The sequence below is a fragment of the Echiichthys vipera genome (genome assembly GCF_963691815.1).
Source record: "Echiichthys vipera genome assembly, chromosome: 15".
Lineage (NCBI taxonomy): Eukaryota > Metazoa > Chordata > Actinopteri > Perciformes > Trachinidae > Echiichthys > Echiichthys vipera.
Window position 1 is genome coordinate 871,232 of NC_139840.1, and position 23,879 is coordinate 895,110.

The 23,879-nt window shown below is 50.1% G+C and overlaps 1 protein-coding gene across 6 annotated transcripts; it reads right to left on the reverse strand.

The window, feature by feature from the left end:
- Positions 1-3,289: 3,289 nt before the first annotated feature.
- smg7 (SMG7 nonsense mediated mRNA decay factor) lies at positions 3,290-23,334 on the reverse strand. Of its 6 annotated transcripts, none has more exons than XM_083927866.1 (23): positions 23,233-23,334; positions 21,632-21,663; positions 20,175-20,292; positions 19,919-20,051; positions 19,397-19,568; positions 19,244-19,315; positions 18,905-19,055; positions 18,367-18,502; positions 18,112-18,274; positions 17,378-17,537; positions 16,104-16,174; positions 15,954-16,014; positions 13,560-13,679; positions 13,054-13,477; positions 12,706-12,847; positions 12,160-12,536; positions 10,944-11,315; positions 9,302-9,451; positions 7,475-7,561; positions 7,130-7,280; positions 6,873-7,043; positions 6,021-6,181; positions 3,290-4,017 (listed from the first exon to the last, which is right to left on the reverse strand). In XM_083927866.1, the coding sequence occupies exons 1-23, from the start codon at positions 23,256-23,258 to the stop codon at positions 3,916-3,918; spliced, it is 3,552 nt and encodes a 1,183-aa protein (XP_083783992.1). In that variant the 5' UTR covers positions 23,259-23,334; the 3' UTR covers positions 3,290-3,915. The 6 variants fall into 6 exon arrangements, with proteins under 6 accessions (XP_083783992.1, XP_083783991.1, XP_083783990.1 ...); XM_083927865.1 differs by having other exon boundaries at positions 9,302-9,454; XM_083927864.1 differs by having other exon boundaries at positions 10,944-11,318.
- Positions 23,335-23,879: the final 545 nt, after the last annotated feature.

The following is a 23,879-nucleotide window of genomic DNA, read 5'->3' on the forward strand; positions in this document are numbered from 1 at the left end:
GCGAGCGAGATCAAAGGATTTAAACGTTTTAACTTAACTTTTAACTTAAATTCTGGTTTTAACACCAGTCATTTCTCACAGACGTCTCCTTCTCTGTGGGAGTCTTTCACGTGACGACCGTTTGGACACTTCCTGTGAACCGTTATCCCAGCGGCGTGCTAACGTTAGCATTGAACACCACTGACGTTTGATGGTTAGCGATAGCGTTCCTTCCTTCAGACGCTCGAGTTCAGAAACAAACTTTCCAGCACAGGAAGTTCTCAGGGACTCAGGAACTGGACTTTTGTTGTTTTATTTAAAGGAAACTTTACATTTTGGATCCTGGACCTCAAACAAAAAAAGAGTCTTTGTCCGAAGGTCCAGGAACCGTCGCACGAGCACAAACAGAACAAGAGAAGAAGAAACGAGAGCAGGAAAGAAACTTGTCCCTCAAACATTCGATGGTTCCAGATGCTTTCATCCGTCACGTGGGGCTTTTTCGACCACGGGGACTTTTTCAGGACCCAGAAACCAGGATCTCTAAAACGTTCTGGGGACATTTGACCCCAAAAGTCCTGATCTGAGGAGCACTTCCTGTCCGAACAGGAAGCTTCACGGTGCGGTTTGTAAGGTTGAACATCACCGACCGGTCGAACATCTCAGGACGCTGATTTGGACTTTTTTTTCTGACCGATCAGGAACAAGTGGGAGACGCTGCAGACTTTGTCGTGGACACGTGACGACTGTCCAGTCAGAACAACGGTCTGACGGAAAACCATAACTGTGAAATATTAAAAGGTTGAATCTGCAGAATGATCAGAACGGCTCCATCTAGAGTCTCCAGATCGTCTCAACAACAAAAAAGAAGTCCAGCAGTGGGGTTGCCAGGTTGGTCAGACCCGGCCCAGTAGCTCCAGGAGACCGGAGTCTGTTTGAGCCTGTTTGAACCCGTCCCCTCCAGAAAACCACAGCATCAAAACAAGGATTAGAGGAGTCTGACTGACAGTTAGCGTTAGCCGTTAGCGTTAGCCGTTGCAGCTAAGTGCAGATGAAAGTGATGTTAGCATCCAGGAGCAGCGTAGCCATGTGGGCGTGCGTTTGAATGGCGTTCCTCTCCTTTCTCTCAGTCCATGGAGTGAATGCTCGGCCTATAGTGACTCTGGTTGTTGCCCGTCTCCGCTCACTCAGCTGCTGGGACAAAGAACGCCCCCTTCACTGAGGCTCCCAAGCAGCTGCACCATTGGCTAACTCCATTTCACCCAGTGCCAGCCTACAGTAGCTGCACCCAACAACAGGCAACCCTGGTTACCAGCCTACAGTAGCTGCACCCAACAACAGGCAACCCTGGCAACCAGCAACGCCCGACGCTATTGGCTGCTGCCATGGAAACACAACGGGACAGGAAGTCAAACAGACTAAATATAGTTTTTACTTTGATTCTGTTTCCTCAGAACGATAATTATTAAACTATAACTTTAATAAAGATTCTACAGATTCAACCTTTAACGCGTGCTGCATTCGGGGGTTAAAGAACGCAGTGGCGCTCTGACCCCTGGAGCGCCGTACGGTCGTCCCTCGGTGGAAAGAAGCCACACGTGAGGATGAACTCAGGTTTGAAACCGTTGATGAGACAAAACAAAAGGAGCACTTTGAACATTTGAAAGTGATTTTCTGACATTTTATAGACAAAAGTCAATCAACAGGAAACAGGAAACAGGAAACAGCTTTGATCCATTAAAGTGATTTTTCCCCAAAGCTCACGGTTTCTCACGCTGAAGACCGTCTGGGTTCTTTCCCCGTCCTCGATCCGACGTCTCGGGTCCAAACTGAGAACCGTGAGATTCACCGGTGCTGATGGAACCTGAACCACGTCAGGAGCTCAGGACGAACCTCCTCAGGTTCTTGAGTTCCTGAGTTTGTTCTTGTCGCTCTCCTGGTTCTGGTGGTTCTGGTGGTTCTGGTGGTTCTCTTGGTTCTGGTGGTTCTCGTCGTTCAGTTTCAGCTCAGGTCAAAGAAAAGCTTCAGACGCTACGGGTCATAAAATATCTGCTGTACAAGAGGAGCTGCAGTGGTCACTGAAGAAAAGGTCCAGGAGAGCGTTCAGGCCGAGCCCAGGACCTGGGCACACCTGTCCGTCTGTACGTCCGTCTCTGTCCGTCTGTCTGTCTGTCTGTCCATACGTCCGTACGTCTGTCTGTCTTTGTCTGTGTGTCTGTCTCTGTGTCTGTCTGTCTTTGTGTCTGTCTGTCTGTCTGTCTCTCTTTGTGTCTGTCTGTCTGTCTTTGTCTGACTGTCTGTCTTTGTGTCTGTCTGTCTGTGTCTCTGTCTGTCTTTCTCCTGTCTGTCTTTGTGTCTGTCTGTCTTTCTCCTGTCTGTCTTTGTCTGTCTGTCTTTCTTTGTCTGTCTTTCTTTGTGTCTGTCTGTCTTTATCCTGTCTGTCTTTGTCTCCGTCCGTCTGTCTCCTGTCTGTCTTTGTGTCTGTCTCCTGTCCGTCTGTCTCCCTCCCTCCTGTCTGTCAGTAGGGGTCCGTAGGGGACAGTGCTGCGTCCCCTGTCTGTCTGTCAGTAACATCCGTAGGGGACAGTAGCAGGACAGTGCTGCGTCCCCTGTCTGTCTGTCCGTAGGGGACAGTAGCAGGACAGTGCTGCGTCCCCTGTCTGTCTGTCTGTCCGTAGGGGACAGTGCTGCGTCCCCGGCTGCGTTAAAAGAGTAAAAAGGCAGAACATGAACATAACAAAGAGTAAATGCAGGTTAAGTAAGCGAGCAGAGTTACATCGTGTCTCTTTTTCAGTTTGACTTCATTAAGTAAAGAAAGAAGGGAAGAAAGAGGAAGAGAAGAACCCCAAAAGAGTCAAGCAGAGCGCTAACGGACAAACCTGCGTCCCCTCAGAGGGCGTGACGCTAAAACTGCTACCGACAAATCACAAAATACACGTGTCTCTTATTAATATCTGCGTCTCTTGAAGCTAACGGTACGTAATGCTATCGCTAAGGTGACGGGCTCTTTGTTCTCAGCCCTTCTTTTTCCCTTGTTCTTCTTTCGTTCCCGTGACGGTTCCCGGCGCCGTCGAGCCGCCCCCCGTCCCTCCGTCTGTCCGTCTCCGGGCCCCCGGCTCTCCCGGCGGTTACAGTCCTGATTCTCACAACACGGCTAAGAGACAAAGCTCGCTTAAAGTCCAACTATGGCAAAATATATTTACTCATATATTTAAACAGCTGTCACCGCCTCCTTCATCCGACCCACGAGAGCCGCCGCCTCCTCCTCCTCCTCCTCCTCCTCCTCCTCCTCCTCCTCCACAGTTATGAAAATGAATGGAGAGATCAGAAAGTCCTGGAGCTTCACCTGACCCCCCCCGAACCCGACCACCACACCATCCTCGCCCTCTCACAAACGACCCCGTTCAGTCTGCGGCGGCGGAGACGCTAAAAACGGGCGCTCCGAGCGCACCGAGCAGACTTCCAGGAGGTCGGTTTATTTTTTTATGTGGTTCCAAAGAAAGAGAACCAGGTGAGAGAGGCGTTACGGAGATGTGGCGTCCGTCCAAAAGCAGGGGGGGCAGTGGTGGCGAGGTGGGGTGGTGGCGGTGGTGGTGGGGGGGTTATGTTCCTCAAATGTTTCTCAGATTGCCGCGGGTTGAAGGACACCCGGCGGTGGCGTGGCGCGTTTGCTTGCACCGCGGTTGAAGAGATCCCGCGCCCTCCGGTTCAGGAGGGGCGTCACCGCTCCTCGGCAGACGAGGGCGGTGGGGGGGTGGTGTTTCAGCCTCGTCGGGGGCTCGCGTCGCCTCCCCAGCCTCCACCTTTGCTCGCCGGTTTAATTTCCCATTTTAAGTTGGAGCTCGTCTTCGTCAAAACTTCTGTTTTTTTCTACCCTCCGGTTTCTCCTGGTGGTTTTTTGTTGATGTCCGGACACAAAGCGCCGCCTCGGCCGGCCGTTCAGTGAGGCGGGTTCATGGTGCCGTGACCTCGCTGCTGCTTCAGGAGGAGCTGCTCCAGCGCCGACGGGCCCGGCTGCATCATGGAGCTCGACCAGATGGACTGTAGGGGAGAGCAGAGCGTTAGCACGAGGGTCAGAGGACGTCAGGCGAGGGCTGAAGCCCCACGTCAGACTCCTCTGAGCTTCTCCTGACCTGAGAGTTACCTCCTACCTGGACGTGTGCACGCATCACTCCACTCCGCAAAGACAGGACCAACTTGACCCAAACAGTTAAAGACGAGCGATTTCAATGACCTGTTCCATCGTCATCGTCTTTTAAAAGATAATTTAACTAAAGAGCTGAACTCTCTGCTGCTCTACTCACGACGTAACGAACCCTTTGACTCTGTCGACCTTGTTGCTTGTTGTTTGACCTTCACAGCAGAAAACTGTGTGTTGGGTCTCAATCTGGACCCCGTCCTTTTTTATACTTTTGTAAACGACCTCCCATCAAGTCTTGTTAAATGTCATGTTCAACTTTATGCTGATGACACTGCGTATGATTAGAAACGTGCGTTAAGGAGCAGGTGGACAGGTGCGTGATATTTAGGCAATCTAAACCTGGTTCTTTAGAAATGAACTGACGTCACACTTGAACTTCATTACATGAACATGAAAGTTTTAAATCCCGAGGTGTTTGAACAGACTCTCTCACTTCATATGGATCAGGTTTTACGCAGAGTCCGTTCCGGTCTCTCCTCATTGAACCGCGCCCTGTTAATCAACGGATACTCCCACTTATGGACGACGGTGATGTAGTTTATCCAAACGCTGACGGATCAGACCTTTCTGCTCTTACCACAGCCTGCAACAGACTCAGCCGGCTCTGACTAAAGGTAAGACGGCGTTTACACTGGTATTTACTTTAATATAATGTTTTTATTTGAAACCTTCAGCAGGTTCTGATTCCTCACACGTCAGAATATCTTTCTAACCAACTCTAGTTTTTGTTCCCTTTGTTTTTCTGTTTTAGGCTCCGGCCGACTGGACCGGTTCAGCTGCTGGTCTCAGGTCTCAGGTCTCAGGTCTAAGGTCTAAGGTCTAAGGTCTAAGGTCTCAGGTCTCAGGTCTAAGGTCTAAGGTCTCAGGTCTAAGGTCTAAGGTCTCAGGTCTAAGGTCTCAGGTCTCAGGTCTAAGGTCTCAGGTCTCAGGTCTCAGGTCTCAGGTCTCAGGTCTCAGGTCTAAGGTCTCAGGTCTCAGGTCTAAGGTCTCAGGTCTAAGGTCTCAGGTCTAAGGTCTCAGGTCTAAGGTCTAAGGTCTCAGGTCTAAGGTCTCAGGTCTCAGGTCTAAGGTCTAAGGTCTAAGGTCTAAGGTCTCAGGTCTCAGGTCTCAGGTCTCTGGTCTCTGGTCTCTGGTCTCTGGTCTCAGGTCTAAGGTCTCAGGTCTAAGGTCTCAGGTCTCAGGTCTAAGGTCTAAGGTCTCAGGTCTCAGGTCTCAGGTCTAAGGTCTCAGGTCTCAGGTCTCAGGTCTCAGGTCTCAGGTCTCAGGTCTCAGGTCTCAGGTCTCAGGTCTCAGGTCTCAGGTCTCTGGTCTCTGGTCTCTGGTCTCTGGTCTCTGGTCTCTGGTCTCTGGTCTCTGGTCTCAGGTCTCAGGTCTCAGGTCTCAGGTCTCAGGTCTCAGGTCTCAGGTCTCTGGTCTCTGGTCTCTGGTCTCTGGTCTCTGGTCTCTGGTCTCTGGTCTCTGGTCTCAGGTCTCAGGTCTCAGGTCTCAGGTCTAAGGTTCTTGCCTCGTGCCTGGTTTTGTTAAATGGACTCAGTTTATTTCTTTGCAGATGATTAAACGTTGTTATAACTCGACGTTTTCATGAGAATCTTTAATGTGTCGTTGATCCTTCTTAGGTCTGGACCCCCTCGAAAACCAGATCTCACAGGTTTATTTAAATAAATACATTTGAACTCAAACTATTGTTATTCAGCGACTCCGGCAGTGACCTGGACAGAGACGGAGACGGACCGTGATTGGTCGGCATCATATTTACGATGACGCGTCTCGCTGTTGGTAAATCTCTAGATCAGCTGACGGCAGATTCATGCAGCTTCTGAGAAGTTAAAACCGTGAAAGTGACCTTGAGGCTGTCGAGCAGCACGGTGGAGGACGACTCCTCCATCGGAGACTCCTGATTGGTCCAGGAGCTGCCGGTGGGCCCCGCCTGGTGCCAGCTGGTGTCTGAAGCTGCGGAGGAGGCTGCAGCCGGCAGGTAGTCCAGTCCGAACCCGCTGACTGGTCCTGCAGGACAACACGCCACGGATGAGTTTATCTCTGTAACCCCGGACCCCCTGGACCACTCCGGATCCCCCTGGACCACTCCGGATCCCCCTGGACCACCCCGGACCCCCTGGACTACCCTGGAGCTCGTTTTTGAACTCTGACTTCAGATCTGAATCTAGGCATCTAAACTGTCCTCTGAACCCCCCTGGATGCTCTCGAACCCTTGAACCCTAAAAGAACCCCTGAACCCTTTGGATCCTCCAAACTCTGTGGTTCTTCTAGAACCCCTGGACCCTGTTAACCCCCTAGATCATATAGAACCCTTGAACCCTCTGGATTGTCTAGAGCCTTGAATCCTCTGACCATCTAGAACCCCTAAACTCTCTTGATCCTCTAGAACCAGTGAAGCCTCTCGACCCTTGAGAACCCCTGAACCCTCTGGATCCTCTTGAACCCCTGAACCCTCTGGATCCTCTTGAACCCCTGAAACCTCTGGATCCTCTTGAACCGCTGAACCCTCTAGATACTCCAGAACCCTTGAACCCTCTGGATCCTCTCGAATCCCTGTACCCTCTGGATCCTCTAGAACCCCTGAACCCTTGAACCCTCTGGATGCTCTAGAACCCCTGAACCCTCTTGATCCTCTAGAACCTCTGAACCCCTGAACCCTCTCAATCCTCTTGAACCCCCGTACCCTCTGGATCCTTACCAGTCTTGTCGGCCTTCCAGCGGTCCATCACCCTGCGGTCCCGGCTGTCCGGAGTGCCTATGGGCCCGAAGTTAGAGAAGGGCATGGCTCCGTGGTTGTGTGTAGGGGGGGAGGACGGCAGGCTGCTGGGGTTGGAGGAGTGAGGGGATTGGCTGGCCGGGGTGGAGTGATCTGCCAATCAGAACGCAGCTTAGCACCAGAGCCACGTTTACTGAAGATAAACAAAACCCACGTTCTCCTGAGCCGGGGGGACGTACCTGAGCTGGCAGGGAGGGAGGGGGACCAGGGAGTCCCCTCAAACAGCGAGTACAGGGACGGCTCCTGGTGCATCATGGGAGCGTCGGGCTTGGAGCTGGGCGGCAGGTTCTTGCCGTAGGCCTGACTGAAGATGCTGTTCTGGTTGTACTCCTGAAAACACGAAGACATGAAGACATTACGTCTGACAGCACGTCACAAGACTTTAGGATATTTTAACTTTGTCACCATCTTCCGACTTTAATCCCTGGAAACATTGACATTTATGAAGCTGCAGGTGTGGCTAATCCCTGGCTAACCCCTGGCTAACTCCTCAGACGTGTGTGTTTGCAGGTGAAGGGTCTGACCTGCATGGGGAAGCCCGACATGGGCATGAGAGAAGACGATTGGCTGACGACCTCGGGGCCGCTCTCCATCCTGGTCTGGTTCGGCAGCTGCAGAGACCAAGGACACGTCAACACGACTCGTTTCAATCTCATCTACTTACAAACTTATATTCAGATTCATCTGCTGCACTCATCATGCACCTGCAGCTGTTTCACAATAAAAGCTCCAGGACTTTTATTGTGAAGGAGCAGCATGACAGCAGACGTGTATGTGAATCTTTGTTCAGTTGTTGAATCTTTGTGAGTAAAGATCAAGCACTGAACTCAACATGCTGGGGTTTCACTGTAAAAGGGCTCCAGAATAAAGACGAGTCCAGGAGCCGTTGGTGTGTTTCTCCATCTCTGCGGTGGCGTCTCCCTCCAGTCTGAGGCTGTACGGTCTACGCGGATTCAAACCGTTACCTCATGAAGAGCGCCCATGTCTGAGGCCGTACGGTCTACGCGGATTTAAACCTTTACCTCATGAAGAGCGCCCCTGTCTGAGGCCGTACGGTCTACAGGGATTCAAACCTTTACCTCATGAAGAGCGCCCCTGTCTGAGGCCGTACGGTCTACATGGATCCCCTGGGCGTGCAGTTGTTCTCCAGAAGTGGATCCAGAATATTCACAGAGGTAACAGTGCTAAGATAGCTCACGTTAGACGCATCTATCAAGGCTGCCGTGGTCACACACAGTTAATTAACTCAGTGTGCTGTTATTGTGAAATATAACCTAAGTTGCTGTAACCAGGGAAACCTGATGAGCAGGATGTAAACGTCAGGTGTGTGAGTTCATCAGTGATGGCGGGAAATAATCTCAGCTCTCTTCATGACGTAAAGGTTTGTGACGTTGGAGAAAAGGTTCACTTCTGATGACGGCTCCCGTTCAGGAGCCTCAGACCGGAGGAGACGCCACCGCAGAGATGGAGGGATTCGTCTTTAACAAGCGTCACATGAACACTGACAGAACGACAACATGAGCGGAGCGTTAAATCATGCGGAGGGTGGAATCATACTGGATCTCCTGGTGGAACCACCTGCCTGGATATCAAACACTCTTAAATGTCCTCTGTGGGGAGAGGGGATGGCTCTCTTTAATGGTTTGAAGCGGAGGTGAGGAGTGACGGGGACGGTGGGTTCATGCAGTCATGTGTTGTGTTTTGTGTTGCATTCAGGACATCTGTCTGAAACTGATGAATATTACTGATCAGGGTTTGTTTTGGGTTTTTTTACATCTTCAGGCCGATTTTTGCCAATCGATCAAATTTTTTAAGGGTCCTTTAACAGTCTTGGCCCCCTCTACCCCAGACCGTTACCCCTTACTCTACCTGCAGGTCCCTGAGTTCGGCTGACTTGGGGGCTCGTCACAGCCCCGCCATCTAGACTTCAAAGTGTAATTCTGGCGTAATGGTCTTTTTCAGCACTTACAAACATCAAATAAGCCGTCGTGTCGTGTGTAGGGACTCTTCTCATGCTGCTGCAGAGGTTTGCTGTTATTTTAAAAAAGCCCCGAGCTAACCACTGTTAGCCACGTCCGCCTGTTAGCATCTCTCCTGGATTTCTACCTTAATAGTTAAATAAAACCTACTTTTTTATGACTTATCTGATGAACGTAAGTGCTGAAAACTAAATGTGTTGTTACTAAACGGACTCATGAAGTTCACATTTCACTTTCACAACAAATGAGTTTGGTGAACAATGACGACAACATGAAACATGACATGATGTGAACGAGCGCTCCTCGGTGAAGAGGAGGCTTCAGGATGGAGCGGGGGGGGGGGGGGGTGAAGGAGGAAGACGGGCTACATACAAATATGTTCGGTCCAGGAGCCGAGCTAAGAGGGCCGGCCAAGGCCTGGAAGAAATCAGCAGGCTTAGAAAAGACCAGCTCCTCCTCCTCCTCAAAATCTGCTAGAGTTTTTAACAGGTCAGGAGGGAGAAGAGGCGAGCGCTTGTTGTCCTGCTGAGAGAGGAAGCAAGAAGAGGAGGAGGAGGAGGAGGAAGAAGAAGAGAGGGGTAAAAACAATAAAAAGAGAGAGGGAAAGAAAGAGAGCGAGCCGGTGAGACTGAGGTGAAAGAAGGAAGGTTGTGCTAAAAGCTGAACACAGATCAGAGTCGTTCAGCGCTCGCTCATAAACCTTTTACAGGGTTTTTACACAGCACGGTTCGACTCCACCGCCTCAGGTTTCCTTCAGCAGAAGTTCTGGTTCGCTCCGGACACTTTCTTCAGAGCGACCCGACACTAAAGGTCCTGCTGATGGAAACTAAGGGTGTAACGATACACTCACATTCAGTGTTCGCACCGAAACGTCACAGAGGTACAGGCACAGAGGTGGACTGGGGACCGTAAATGTGGCGCACACGCGTTAATATGATGGATGTTCACTCAGCGGCCACTTTATTAGGCACACCTGCTGCTTAATAAGGAGTCACCTCTGTCCTCTGGCTAAAATGAGGCGTTTGCGCCACAGAACTGCTGCTCACTGGTTCTTGGATCTGGAGTTCTACGTGCCTGATGGCCCTGAGCTACTGCCACGTGATTGGCTCATTACAAATGTGCGTTAACGAGCAGGTGGACAGGTGTACCTAATAAAGTGGCGTGAGTGTATAGTCTTGTTTTGTCAGAGTTCCCCCCGGACTGTTTAGCCTCTGGCGGGACGAGGCGTAGTCGCAACACGCACCTGTGGCTATGGATCAAACTTTGTGCCTAACGACTAAATGAAACCGGAGCTCGCAGACGTCCCCCTGTTGCTCAAATCCCAAGTGTGGGAGAAGTTCAGGTTCCAGGTCAATTATGAACATGCACACGCACTTAAAAAGGCTCCATCCAGGTGTTACCATGGTTACTGTCACTGTTTCTGTGACAGAAACCAAGCTGTTCAAACCAGCTCCGACATTTTCAACAACCGCGACCTTTGAATTCAGAACGGACAAATGCCAGAACCAGAGTCAACGCTGCAGCTGCCAAGGATGTGATTTATTGGAGAACTGCAGCTGTGTTTATTATATTTGTATGTTTCATAGTGAAGCTGTTGTGTTTAGCTGTTCACTAATTAAACGTATGTTCTCTGAGCCGGACCGTCCTGAACCCTGACGTTAGCGCACCGTTGAATGAAAACCCAGCATTTCCGGATTTAGCTGCTTCACAATCAAAGCTTTTAATAAACGAGGGGACTTTTATTGTGAAGAGTTCACAGGAAGTAACTGTGTTTGTCGGTTTTGCGTCTCCTCAAACAGCAGCAGATCACAGATGTTTGATGTTCAGGAACGTCCACGTCTTTTTAGTTATTAAAGTATTTAAATAATAAAACTTTTAAATTCAGCCTGACTCAAAGTGAAAACGACCAAGAGGGAAACAAACGAAGCAGGAAAAGGCCGAGAGCGGCACAGAGACAGAGCGCAGCAGGACAGGACCTCCCCTCCTCTCACACCGTCACCTGGGGGGCGCTCACCTCAAACGGTGGTCCCCGGGGCCCGGCGGGGCCGTCCTGCTCCGGGCACATGCCTCCAGGAGGAAGCATCTTCATCCTGTCCCCGGCCAGACCGTCGCCCATCCTGAACCACGGCTCCGCGTAGAAGTCCTGCATCTTGACGTTGGGGTACTTGAGCTTCTTGTCCATGTTGGAGAGCGGCGGCGGCGGCTGCTGGGACGCCTGCAGCTGGTGCTCGTACAGCTTCAGAGGGTCCTGAGCCGCCATGTAGAAGGCCTGCTGCTGCTGCTGCTGCTGGGGCTGCTTCAGGGACATCTGCATGGGAGGGATCTTCTGCAGAGCAGCCTGAGCCTGGTTCCACATCTGAGCCGGCTGATCCTGGACCTGCATGTACTGCTGGAACCACACACAGACGTGGTCAATGAGAGGGGGACGGGACACGGTCTTTGCACCTCACAAGAACCCAGGAAAGGAGGGCTTTATTTCAAACACGCTTGTTACGTCCTGATGTTTATAGATTAGAGATAGGTGCAGTTCCACCTGAGCTGAACTTTCTGAATGAGGTTCACACATGGATGATTTTAAGGGCGCCCTCCCACTGTGCCTCCGTCCCGTGCCCCAGCACATGTCACGGCTAAAGTCTGGTTCCTTTGACCAGTGTGAGTGCAACCGTACCACGTCTAGGAGCGGCACGCTTGCCGTCCACGGCCCGTTTGGGAGAGGTGGGCTTTAGTAAAGCACGTTTGCACGTGTACGAGCACGAGTGTGTGCACGTGTACGAGCACGAGGCCTACGGCGGTTCTGAGGTCATTTCCTGTGCGCCTGTTGGGACATAGAAAAAAGAAGGAGGGGCCATGCGCGGACATTTCCAACAATGGCGGTGAAAGGTTCACGTTGGTGTGATGCGGAGGTGGAGTGTTTACTGCAGATTTGGTCGATGAAAAGATTCAAAAACAGTCGACAAGACGCACAAAAACTCCGAGGTCTACGGAAAGATCTGGAAACAAAGCCACGCATCGCCATGACGTCATCAATGCGTGTGACGTGTTACGGCGTGATGACGTATAGGCAGCAAGAAGCATTCTCCGAGGCCCAGGTAGTGTGAGTACAAACGGGCCTGGAGGGGGGGACAAGGACCCTAAAGCACGGGGCACGGGACGCACGCACAGTGGGAGGGCGCTCTAAGGTTGTCCTTTAAATGTGTTTTATAAATACATGTTGAGTTGAGCCCACTGACCTGCTGCAGACCCGGGTGGTGTGGTGGACTCTTGCCCATCCCGACCTGCTGGACTGGTTTGGTTGGAGACTGCTGCTGCTGGCTCATCGCCTGCACCTGCAGCTGCACCGCCTGCTGTAGGCCCTGGGGCTGCTGGCCCTGGGAGGGGCCCGGGCCCGAGGACCCCGGCACCTGACCGGGACCGGGACCAGAGGGCCTCTGCTGACTGTAGGGAATGTGGGACTGCTTCCCAGCTTGGGAGCCGCCCTGGGTGTGGACACCCGGCTGGAGGAAAGGTCCGGGGACGGACACGCCGGTGGAGAAGGTGAAGCCCGGGTTCACCTGGAGCCCCGGGAACGCCACCGGGGGAGGGATCACATAGGCTGAGGGGGGGAAACCTGCACAGGAACCAATCAGGAGCGAGCTTTCAGTCACAACAGGATTCAGAAAACAGGGTGTGTGTGTGTGTGTGTGTGTGTGCATGTGTGTGTGTGTGTGTGTGTGTGTGTGTGTGTGTGTGTGTGTGTGTGTGTGTGTGTGTGTGTGTGTGTGTGTGTGTGTGTGTACCAGGTCGGCTGGGCAGCGGGGGGAAGGCTCCAGGGTGATGGATGGGGATGAACTGGGAGGAGCAGGTGGTCTGAGTTTGAGTGACAGGAGCCTTCTTGGCCTCAGACACCGGAGTCTTCCTCAGCTCCGTCTGCGCCTTCACCTGCACCAGGAGACGAGACACACACAACGTCAAACACACAACGGCTCCGGGATTCGTCTATTACGGTCCTCTAACGTCCAGTTCAGAACAAAGACTCAAAACAAGGCAAAGAGAGAGAGAGTGTAGAGCGAGCTAGAGAGTAAACGAGGAGAGGGAGCGCTGCTATCGAGAACAAAGCGTCAGAGAAATAAAACGGTATTTTCTACCTGTTTTCCGGCGTCACTGGTTTTCTCGTGAGCAGCTTTCTTCAGCTCGCTCTTCCTCTTGGCGTCCCTCTTCAGCTCGCCTTTCCCAGCCGCCCCGTTGCCTTTGCTGAAGTCTCGGCGCTCCTTGCCGCTGTCCTTCAGGTGGTGGCTCCGCGTGGGCTCGCGGCTCTGCTCTCGGGGTTTGATGTTCTCCTTGAAGGTGACGACGGGCCGGTCGCTGCTGTCGGGCCACGAGCTCTGCGTCTTCCCCGCCGACAGCACCGACTTGAGGCCGGAGTTGCCGCCGTCGTTGGGCGTCTGCTCGGCGTTGGACGACTCCTGCAGCACCGGCGCCTCCTTCTCCTGCGGCTCCTCGATGGCCTGCTCTGGAATGTCAGTGAGGAAGACGAGGACGCCGTCTTCGCTCGCTCTGCACTGGATCAGCCTGGAGAGAGGACACGGACACAGAACCTTAAGCATCAGTGGACTCAGACGAGGTCAAACCAGGACCTTCCAGGACGCCTCACCTCGGCTGGTTGTCGGAAACCCATTTGCCCAAACCGATGAGTCTCTGGTGTCGATCGTGGACCGGCAGGCCGTCCCTGTCCACCAGGATGCCCTGGTGACCTTTAGTGAAGTCCAGGGACCTGAAACACGACAACACATGAAGACAGGGAGACAACCGTCCACTACAGACACACGGACACAACCTCTACAGACACACGGACACAACCTCTACAGACACACGGACACATTCATCACTACAGACACATGGACACATTCATCTACAGACACAGACACATTCATCACTACAGACACACGGACACATTCATCTACAGACACACAGACACATTCATCTACAGACACACGGACACATTCATCTACAGACACACGGACACATTCATCTACAGACACACGGACACATTCATCTACAGACACACGGACACATTCATCTACAGACACACGGACACATTCATCACTACAGACACACGGACACATTCATCTACAGACACACGGACACATTCACTACAGACACACGGACACATTCATCTACAGACACACGGACACATTCACTACAGACACACGGACACATTCATCTACAGACACACGGACACATTCATCTACAGACACACGGACACATTCATCACTACAGACACACGGACACATTCATCTACAGACACACGGACACATTCATCACTACAGACACACGGACACATTCATCTACAGACACACGGACACATTCATCTACAGACACACAGACACATTCATCTACAGACACACGGACACATTCATCTACAGACACACGGACACATTCATCTACAGACACACGGACACATTCATCACTACAGACACACGGACACATTCATCTACAGACACACGGACACATTCATCTACAGACACACGGACACATTCATCTACAGACACACGGACACATTCATCACTACAGACACACGGACACGTCCTCTACAGACACACGGACACATTCATCTACAGACACACGGACACATTCATCTACAGACACACGGACACATTCACTACAGACACACGGACACATTCATCTACAGACACACGGACACATCCTCTACAGACACACGGACACATTCATCTACAGACACACGGACACATTCATCTACAGACACACGGACACATTCATCTACAGACACACGAACACATTCATCTACAGACACACGGACACATTCATCTACAGACACACGGACACATTCATCACTACAGACACACGGACACATCCTCTACAGACACACGGACACATTCATCACTACAGACACACAGACACATTCATCACTACAGACACACGGACACATTCACTACAGACACACGGACACATTCGTCCTCTACAGACGCTCTGATGACGTGTGTCCGTGCTGAAACCTGATCTGCAGGTTCAGGTTTTACAGTTATGACTTCTTCAGACCTTTTTTAATGCACCTTGAACGAACATAAGGCTGAAAAACACTAACGATAGTCGGGGGATTCGCTGTGTTACAACCCAACAAAGCCTGAGTCACTCATGGAAACTCATTTAAATCTGCTTTTACCTACAGATTAGCTTCAGATGAAAGGAGCTAGTCCAAACGAGTCAAACTGTCCTTTGCAGAAGTAAACGCACTTGTGACGCGTGAGTCAGGGAACATCTCCTGTCCCCTCAGTCACGCTTTAACACTGTGTTTAAAATCCACAGAAGCTCTGATTTCAGTGTTGGTGTCACACCGAACGCAGCTCTCAGGACACGTCTGTCTGAGGCGCTGGGATCAAAACGCTCGCATGACGCCGGTCTGCCCGTGGCTCTCGACCGCCTCAACCCCTATGGACCGAGCCTGAAGGTGGTTTCACACAGAATGCCTCGTCTTGGTTGGGAACAGACGCGGACGTCTTTCAGCCAACTCACTAAATTTGCACGGACCCATCATCGCAGAGAACCATTTAAATGAGCAGCTGCTCCTCAACAGAGCAAAAGAAAAATATAACATTAAATTTTCCTGCCCCGACATACTCAAGACCTTTGAGTTGTGTATTTAAGGCCGGGATATAACATTTTTACTGAGTCTAAGACGTTTTAAGGCCTTTATTTTAGATCCAGAAAGGCTTTTAAGACGTCTGTGAACATGTTTTAACACTTTTTCACCCTGTACGGACGCGCTCGCTACTCCAGGACCTTTACATGTCTCCCTTTGTTTCTAGGATCCCCGTTAGCTGGACGAACTTACTCCCTACAGGTCGTGTGTCGTCGTCTGTGTCTGAGTTTCTGTACTTTGAATGTCTAACACTGTAACTGGATTAGAGCTCCCTCTGCTGGTGGTTTGTGACGGTGTGGAGCTCTTTAACTACACACACTTGTGCATGTTAGCAGTAACTGCAGCAGTCTGAATAATGAGACCAGTCTGAAAGGAGGAGCGGCGTACCTCAGAGCGGGACGCAGCGCCAGGAAACCCTGCAGCTCAAACTCCTCTGGCAGAGGCGTCACTGCGGAGGAGACAAACACACTGTCACTGCAGCGCTACAGCACGGAGAGGAGAGGCTTTTATTGTGAAGGGACAGGGGAAGCACCCTACCTGAGGAGCAGGACACGTCCTCCTCTTTGGGCTGGAAACTGTTGAGGATGGACACGAGCCAGGGCCAGACACTGAGGAGAGGAAGACAACAGTTACACTTCCTGTCCCTCCCTCACGGCTCCGTCCTCTCGTGAGGACGTCTCTCACTGATGCTGCTGCTCAGTCGGTCCAACAGTGAAACATTAGTGATTACATTATTTTATGGAAGCATAAACAGGATTCTTAGGGATTTCACTGCTCGCCCACGTTACTTCCTCAAATGTATGAAAATATAAAAGAAATCCAGGAGAGATGCTAACAGCCGGACGTGGCTAACAGTGGTTAGCTCGGGGCAGCACGGTGAAGGCATTCAAAGGTCTTTTTTAACCACTAATGCTGCTGAAAATAACAGCAAACCTCTGCAGCAGCATGAGAAGAGTCCCTACACACACAACAAAGCAGCAACAGCGTAGTTAGTGAAGCCAGAGTTTATTAAAGAGTGTTTTAAAGACTTACCTACTGGCCCCTGTACCAGCTCCTCTCATAGTAAAGTCCATTACAGTGGAAGGAGCCCATTGCTGCTTTGTTGTGTGTGTAGGGACTCTTCTCATGCTGCTGCAGAGGTTTGTGTTATTTTCAGCAGCATTAGTGGTTAAAAAAGACCCTTGAATGCCTTCACTGTGCTGCCCCGAGCTAACCACTGTTAGCCACGTCCGGCTGTTAGCATCTCTCCTGGATTTCTACCTTAATAAAAACTGTCTCCATGGTTACTGAGGATTAAAGTGCAGAGAAAGACCCTGGAGAAGGATTTTACTCTAGAGTTACACTCTAAAAATACATTAAAAAGAGGCGTGGCAGTGTGTTTGTTGCCTATTATTCAAACTAAATAATAATTCAGGTGTTTCAAAGTAAATCGTATTTTCTTTTCATGTCCCTGTAAAGCTGGATTGCTTCATTCTCAAAGACTTCCTGGTCGGGGACACGACATGATGTGTGTAGTGTAACGAGCAACAGCTTCAGGAGCTGAGAGCGAGAAAACACCGCTGAGTCCAACCAGGAAGTCTTTACTGCAGCAGGTTTCAGGACGACGTCACAGAAGGAGAAATGTTTTCAACGTGCAGCATCATCAGTAACAGACGCTCAGCTGTGCCACTGAGATGAAGGAACGACACTGAGATAATATAAAGATTTATCAGAGAGAAAAAGGTATTTAAGCAAGACGTTCAAGCACGATAAATCTGATCTAACGTTCCCCTGCACTGCCCGACGTCTGAGCCACAGGACTAAAGACTTACTGCTGCCTCTGGTCCACAGCGGCCTCGTGGAAGACTCCAGGTCTCAGCCGGAGCCAGTCCAGAGACACTTTGATGGCCGGCAGAGGACACTCCCCCATGATCTCCTCACCGCGGTTCTTGTTGAGCAGAGCGCGGCCGCACATGACGCCCAGGAAGGACACTGAGGGGACAGGAAGTCAGACAGCGGTCAGCAGGAACCACGTTTGTGATCGGTTATTCAGGATGTGTCTGTGTGACATTGTTTGTTTATAGTGGATGGGACAACAACAATAATCCTCAATGACCTGTCTTTACAGTCGAGCCCTAAACTACATCCACACACACGAGCCGTGCTCTCAGAGTCCAAATATCAGTTTAAAACAGACTCATGTGACGATGGAAAAGTCGGATGAGGTTCGTTGGATTAAGGGCGCCATCCCACTGTCCCAACAGGCGCACAGGAAATGACCTCAGAACCGCCGTAGGCCTCGTGCTCGTACACGTGCGCACGCTCGTGCTCGTACACGTGCAAACGTGCTTTACTAAAGCCCACCTCTCCCAAACGGGCCGTGGACGGCAAGCGTGCCACTTTGACCAGCGTGACACTGGTCAAAGGAACCAGACTTTAGCCGTGAAATGCGCTGGGGCACGGGACGGAGGCATCCCTAATTAATATTAATGGATTAATCTGTGGATCATTTCCTCCATTAATGGATCAGCGTGCGCGTGTGTGTGTGTGTGTGTGTGTGTCTCACTGAAGAGTCCCAGCAGCTGGAACCAGCTGATCTGCTCCTCTCCGCTGTAGTTCTGCTCGCCTCCGTCGGCCGTCAGGTCTCTGAGGTGATGGAGCTCAAACAGGTTGATGACGGTGATGTGGACGAGCTGCTGAGAGCTGAAGGCCTTCTGCAGGATCAGCCTCTGCTCACACACACACACACACACACACACACAGGTGAATAATCATGACCCTATAACACTCTCCTGTGGCGGTGCAGGAACCAGAGCCTCACCTGAAACTGCTCCTCCAGCTTCTCCCTCAGAGCGTCCAGCTTGTCCAGACTCTTGCTCAGGTAGACGTGACCGTGAAACTTGATGAAGGCCCTGATGAAATCTGACACACTCCACTTGGTTTTCACCTCGTCACGGCTGCACACACACACACGCACGCACACAGACACACACACACACACACACACACACACACACAGACGCACACACAGAGAGAGGACGCAGGGTATTACAAACCTGCAGAAACCTTCATTTGATCTCAGAGGGAACAAAGTTCACCTCAGATCCTTTTTCTCTGGTGTTAAATAAACGACCACAGGCCGGACTGAAGAGATGAACTGTGTCTGGAGTGGAAATGTAACACACATTTCTAATTCGGTGCCTTCGTGGCAGAGAAGAGGAGGAAAGGGACTTTATGGAGCTTGTGATTTGAAAACAACAACTCCCATAATGGTTTCTAAACATACAACGCTGGATGCAGATGGTTGAAGTGTTCCTGTAAAGGAGGAGGTTAAAGAGCGGCGTGCAGGGCGCGGTTACCTCTCCAGGGCCTTGGACAGAGCCTTCTGCAGGTTGGTGGAGGCTGCTGGGAAGGGGAACTTGACTGCGATGCTGCGGCAGTAGTAGAAGATGGTGGTGAGGTGGTCTCCCTTAGAGGAGGCCAGGATGGCCAGCTGGTTGTACGGCTGACCTGCAGGACACAGAGGAGGAGGGGCGTCATCACACACTACAAACATGGCCGCTCTCATCTGCTGGAACTCAGTAGATTATTACACTTCGGTCTCACTGGACTTCACAGCGGTGCAGATTTTAATAAACGGGCCCAATTTAGCACAAAGACTGGGAGCGGGGGGAACGGCTAGCCTGCAGTGCACTCACCGTTTGACGGGACCAGCTGCGCGGCGTGGCGGTAGTAGGACTCGGCCTGGCTGGTCTGGTTCCGATAACGTGCTGAAACACAAACAGGACTTTAGTGACGAGTCAAAAGAAGCGTTAGCGATGAGAGAGAGGTGTGATGGAGGACGCAGTCACCGATGTCTCCCAGGTGCACCAGGCAGTGCTGGCAGATGTAGGAGCAGGAGCTGGGCTGCGGCGTGACGATGGCGCTGCCGCTGCTCTGTTTATTGCTGATGATGCCGAGCTGAGAGGACTTGACGCGGCTGGGCAGGTCCACGTTGAACACAGTGCACAGCTCCTGCAGCAGCTGCACACACACACACACACACACACACACACACACAGGACGTCAGGGTGTTATCCAACAGACCCAGATCACACAGAGAACCTGGGACTGATGTCTGCTAGGCTGAGCCTCGGCGCCGTGTCCAGGTCGAATAATACGCCCCTGAAGCTAGCTGCACCTCAGGCTCACTAACTTAAGGTGGCAGACCTTTAAGGTGGACTGGCCATGTTTATTTGAGTGACAAGCCGCCCCTCTGAGTTTGGCTTCAGAGGATTTCTCCTTCGCTAACAACCTCCGACGATAACCTCTGTAAAGCGTCGTATTCCTTGCACGTGCACACCGATGGCGAGCGTGACCCTGCCGAGTCTCACCTGGGTGTAGAAACCGCTGGCGGCCTCCAGGAACAGCGACAGGTTGGCCTGGACCTCGCTGCGGTTGGGGTTGGCCCGGTTCTTGGCCTGGCTCTGCAGCGTGGTGATCTGGTTCTTGAAAGCATGGTTCCACCTGCAGGGACAGAGAGGAAGCGTCAGCAGCAGCAGCAGGAGGAGGGAGGTGATGGGGTGAGGGGGTGTCAGTGAGGTGAGGTGGTGAGGTGGCGTCGTGTGGGGCGACGGCGCAGCAGCTTACAGGTCTTGCTCCACCTTCTTGTCCAGAGCGTACTCCAGGTCGGTCACCAGCATCTTCTGGTACAGATCCTGCAGGGCCTGCCGGGACGTCCACACCTCTGCCGCCCCCAGCTTCGAATCTAAAACACACACAGAGGAAACACGCTGTGAGTGGCGGCCTCAGGCTCCACCTCAGGCTCCACCCACACCACTACACCTTCCTTTAAAACCAGTGCTTCCCCTCCACCTCAGGAGGGGAAGCAGCATGAGGATTCAAACAGGCGGACTCAAAGAGCGCGGTGTCTGTGAGGAACCCTGTGACGGCTGGAAGGTTCATAAAAATCCACAAAACTGACATAAGTGACATTTAATTAAGAAATGAATGAATTTGTGTGTGTTTGTGTTTAAACTCTATAAAATAAAAACTAAAGTGTTGGATCAGCACATTAATCTACGCACTGATCTGATTTTATGTCATTTGGCCGTGAAAAAAAAACAACCTAAGCCCCGCCCACAGCTCCCTGTTTGGTCCAATCAGGAAGCTGGGTCAGCGTCAGTTCTCTGAGTGTCCACTAGGGGCAGGTTTCATAACAGAGCAGGGCCTGGGTCATATCTCCATGACAAAACTGAGGGGGTGCGTTCGTGTGGTGGTTTTCCGTGTTAGCGTTAGCTCTGTTATGCTAATTAAATAGCCTTGAATCCAGCCTGCTGTCTCTGACACAGACACTAGATGCTAATGCTAATGCTAATGTGGAGCAGCGGAGGATTGTGGGTGTTTTCCAGTCTGTGAGCGTGGGACTGTGTCGCTGCTCTTCACTCTACAGAGCGACCTCCAGAGAAAATCCACTTCCTGTTTCAAAATAAAACAAAGACTCAACACTGACTCTCACTACTGTTTATCTCGCAGCGTGTTCTTTTAGCCTAGCTCCCGGGCGGTGGAGCTAATGCTGCTAATCCATTAAACGTTACTCAGATGGACTTACGCCCCTCCCCCCAACGTCACATACATGCCCTTTTTGATCAAAGGAAATGAGGCGGAGTCAAAGTCTGACAGATGGAGACTCCTGTAGGCGAGGACGACTGGATCAAGTTAGAGAACGGAGCTGACGGAGACGCTGCGTCTGTGGATAAACAACCTCTTTCCCTGACATCGGTTCTTCTTCTGTGGTGTTTAAAGCTAACGCTAGCATCTGAACGTTAGTATGATTCTGAACGCAGCTGAACCTTCAACATGTCTGACGTGTTCATCGTCCGCTAAAGGAAGAAAATCTGACGATGGTGGAATCCTCGTCCAGGACTGGAAAAGTGTTTTCCAGGACGAGTGTGTAGAGTGACGTGTGTGTGTGTGTGTGTGTAGAATGACGAGTGTGTAGAATGACGTGTGTGTGTGTGTAGATGTGTAGAATGACGTGTGTGTGTGTGTGTAGAATGACGTGTGTGTGTGTGAGATGAAGCAGGTGCACTGGTGGGCAGACGTACCTGTCATGTCAGCCTTCAGGGCCTCTGCCTGTCTGCTCAGATGGAAACAGAGAAGAGGAGGTTAGACGGGTCACACACACACACAAAGACACACAGACACACAGACACAGACACACACACACACAGACACACACACACACACACACAGACAGACACACAGACACACACACACACACACACAAACACACACACACACACACACACAGACACAGACACAGACACACACACACACACAGTCTATTATAGTATTTTGCATCTGTTAAACTGTCTGAACTGTTGTGTGAACATTGTTCATGTGAACTTTGAACATTATTAAAGTACTTTTGAATATATTACTGTTGTAAATTGATATTTAATATATATATATATACTGTTTTATATTTCTGTTTTTCCAAATATACAGTACACTGAGTGTTTATATTGTTGCTGTTTGTAAAGCTGGATTATATATGTTTATTATTATTATAATAAAATACTAAAATAATAATATAAGTGAAATACTTCAGTGTGCAATACAAATATTTCCTCTGTGCCGTGGTGTAAATGTAAAACATTTAGAAATATTGTAAATATGCTTTTGTTATTCTTATGTTTTATATTGTTCATATTTTTCTACACTTTATTGTTTCTTATTGATGCTTCTGATATGTTTCCTACACAGTTTGCTGCTGTAAAAAAGACTAATAAAGGAATATTTGACCTTATTATTATTTATTATTAATATTATTATTGTTATTAATATTATGACCCTCGCTTTCCTCAGTGTTTCCTGACTGAACAGGTTTTATTTGAGCATCAGCAGCAACACAAACACACAAACACACAAACAGAGCTCATACATGACAACAGCATTACTGACACACTGCTGCCCTGACAGATGCACGGCTAACGGCTAACAGCTAACGGCTAACAGCTAACAGCTAACAGCTGCTGTCACTCACGGGTCCGCCGCTTCATTAAAACACGTATCAGCTCAAATCAGATGGTTTCAGATGAGACGGACTCGGACTAATCCCTGGATCCAAACACGCCTGAATACAAACAAACAGCCCTCCGGTGGAGCTAACGGCTAACTGCTAACAGCTAACCCCCGCCTGCACAGTTAAACCCCCGGCGCAGACACACACACACACACACACACACACAGCTGATTAAATCCACCCCAGCCCCGGGGTCTGGAGCCCGGTGCTTATGTTCATTAATTACCACAGATCACCTCTGATATGGAACAGCATCTAATGCTACTGCTAACATACGCAGAGACAAGCTAAAGCTAACTAGCGACAACACACTGGCTGACGCGAGCTGAGGCGGTAAAATTTAAGCTTTAAATCCACAAACAAACACTAAATGAGTTTAAAACGAGTCCAACAGCAGGTTAGTCCGAGTTAACGCGAGTCAATGTGACGCAGTCAGGAGGTTAGCATCGACTGTTTGTTGATATATCAAGCTAGCATGTTAGCTTAGCTGTTAGCTTTAGCGTGTTAGCAACCGAACAAAACAATTCACCTGTCCGGGTCTAAATGTCCGGGTTTCGCTTCACCCGGTCACTCCCCCGGAGTGCCGCGGGGGACCGGCACCGGGCCCCGGGCCGAGCTTACCGTAAGTACTGAGCGCAGAGGTTCATCCTGTCGGGTCTGTGTCAGGTTCAGACAACGACCGGAGCGGAGGCTAACGATCCCGCAGCCGCCATGTTGTTTCTGTCTGACACTCACACACACGGGGAGGGAGGGGGGAGGACAGGGTGGGGGGGGGGGGGGGGGTAACTGAGCAATAACTACATTTATTTAATTAAAAATAAATCACTATATATATTAATCACATACAAATAAATACATACATTAAACAAATTAAAATTAAATAAATACATACATTTATTTAATTAAAAATACTAATAAATAACTACATTTATTATTAAAAATACTAATAAATAACTACGTTTATTAATAAAAAATAAATAACTATATATGTTAATCACATACAAATAAATACATTCATTAAACAAATTAAAATTAAATAAATACATACATTTATTTAATTAAAAATACTAATAAATAACTACATTTATTATTACAAATAATAATAAATAACTACGTTTATTAATAAAAATAAATAACTACACACACACACGAGGAGGGGAGGGGAGGGGGGTAGTAATGAATAATTACACATATTTAATTAAAAATAAATAACTATATATGTTAATCACATACAAAAAAATACATTCATTAAAAAAATTAAAATTAAA

What these genes read in the sequence shown, in the direction of transcription:
- smg7 (XM_083927863.1), bottom strand. Translation starts at nt 23,258, where the DNA reads ATGAACCTCTGCGCTCAGTACTTACG. An exon ending in CCTGAAGGCTGACATGACAG is followed by an intron (nt 20,293 to 21,631) that starts GTACGTCTGCCC and finishes TGTGTGTTTTAG; the next exon opens with ATTCGAAGCTGGGGGCGGCA. An exon ending in CCCGCTGCCCAGCCGACCTG is followed by an intron (nt 12,537 to 12,705) that starts GTACACACACAC and finishes GTTCCTGTGCAG; the next exon opens with GTTTCCCCCCCTCAGCCTAT.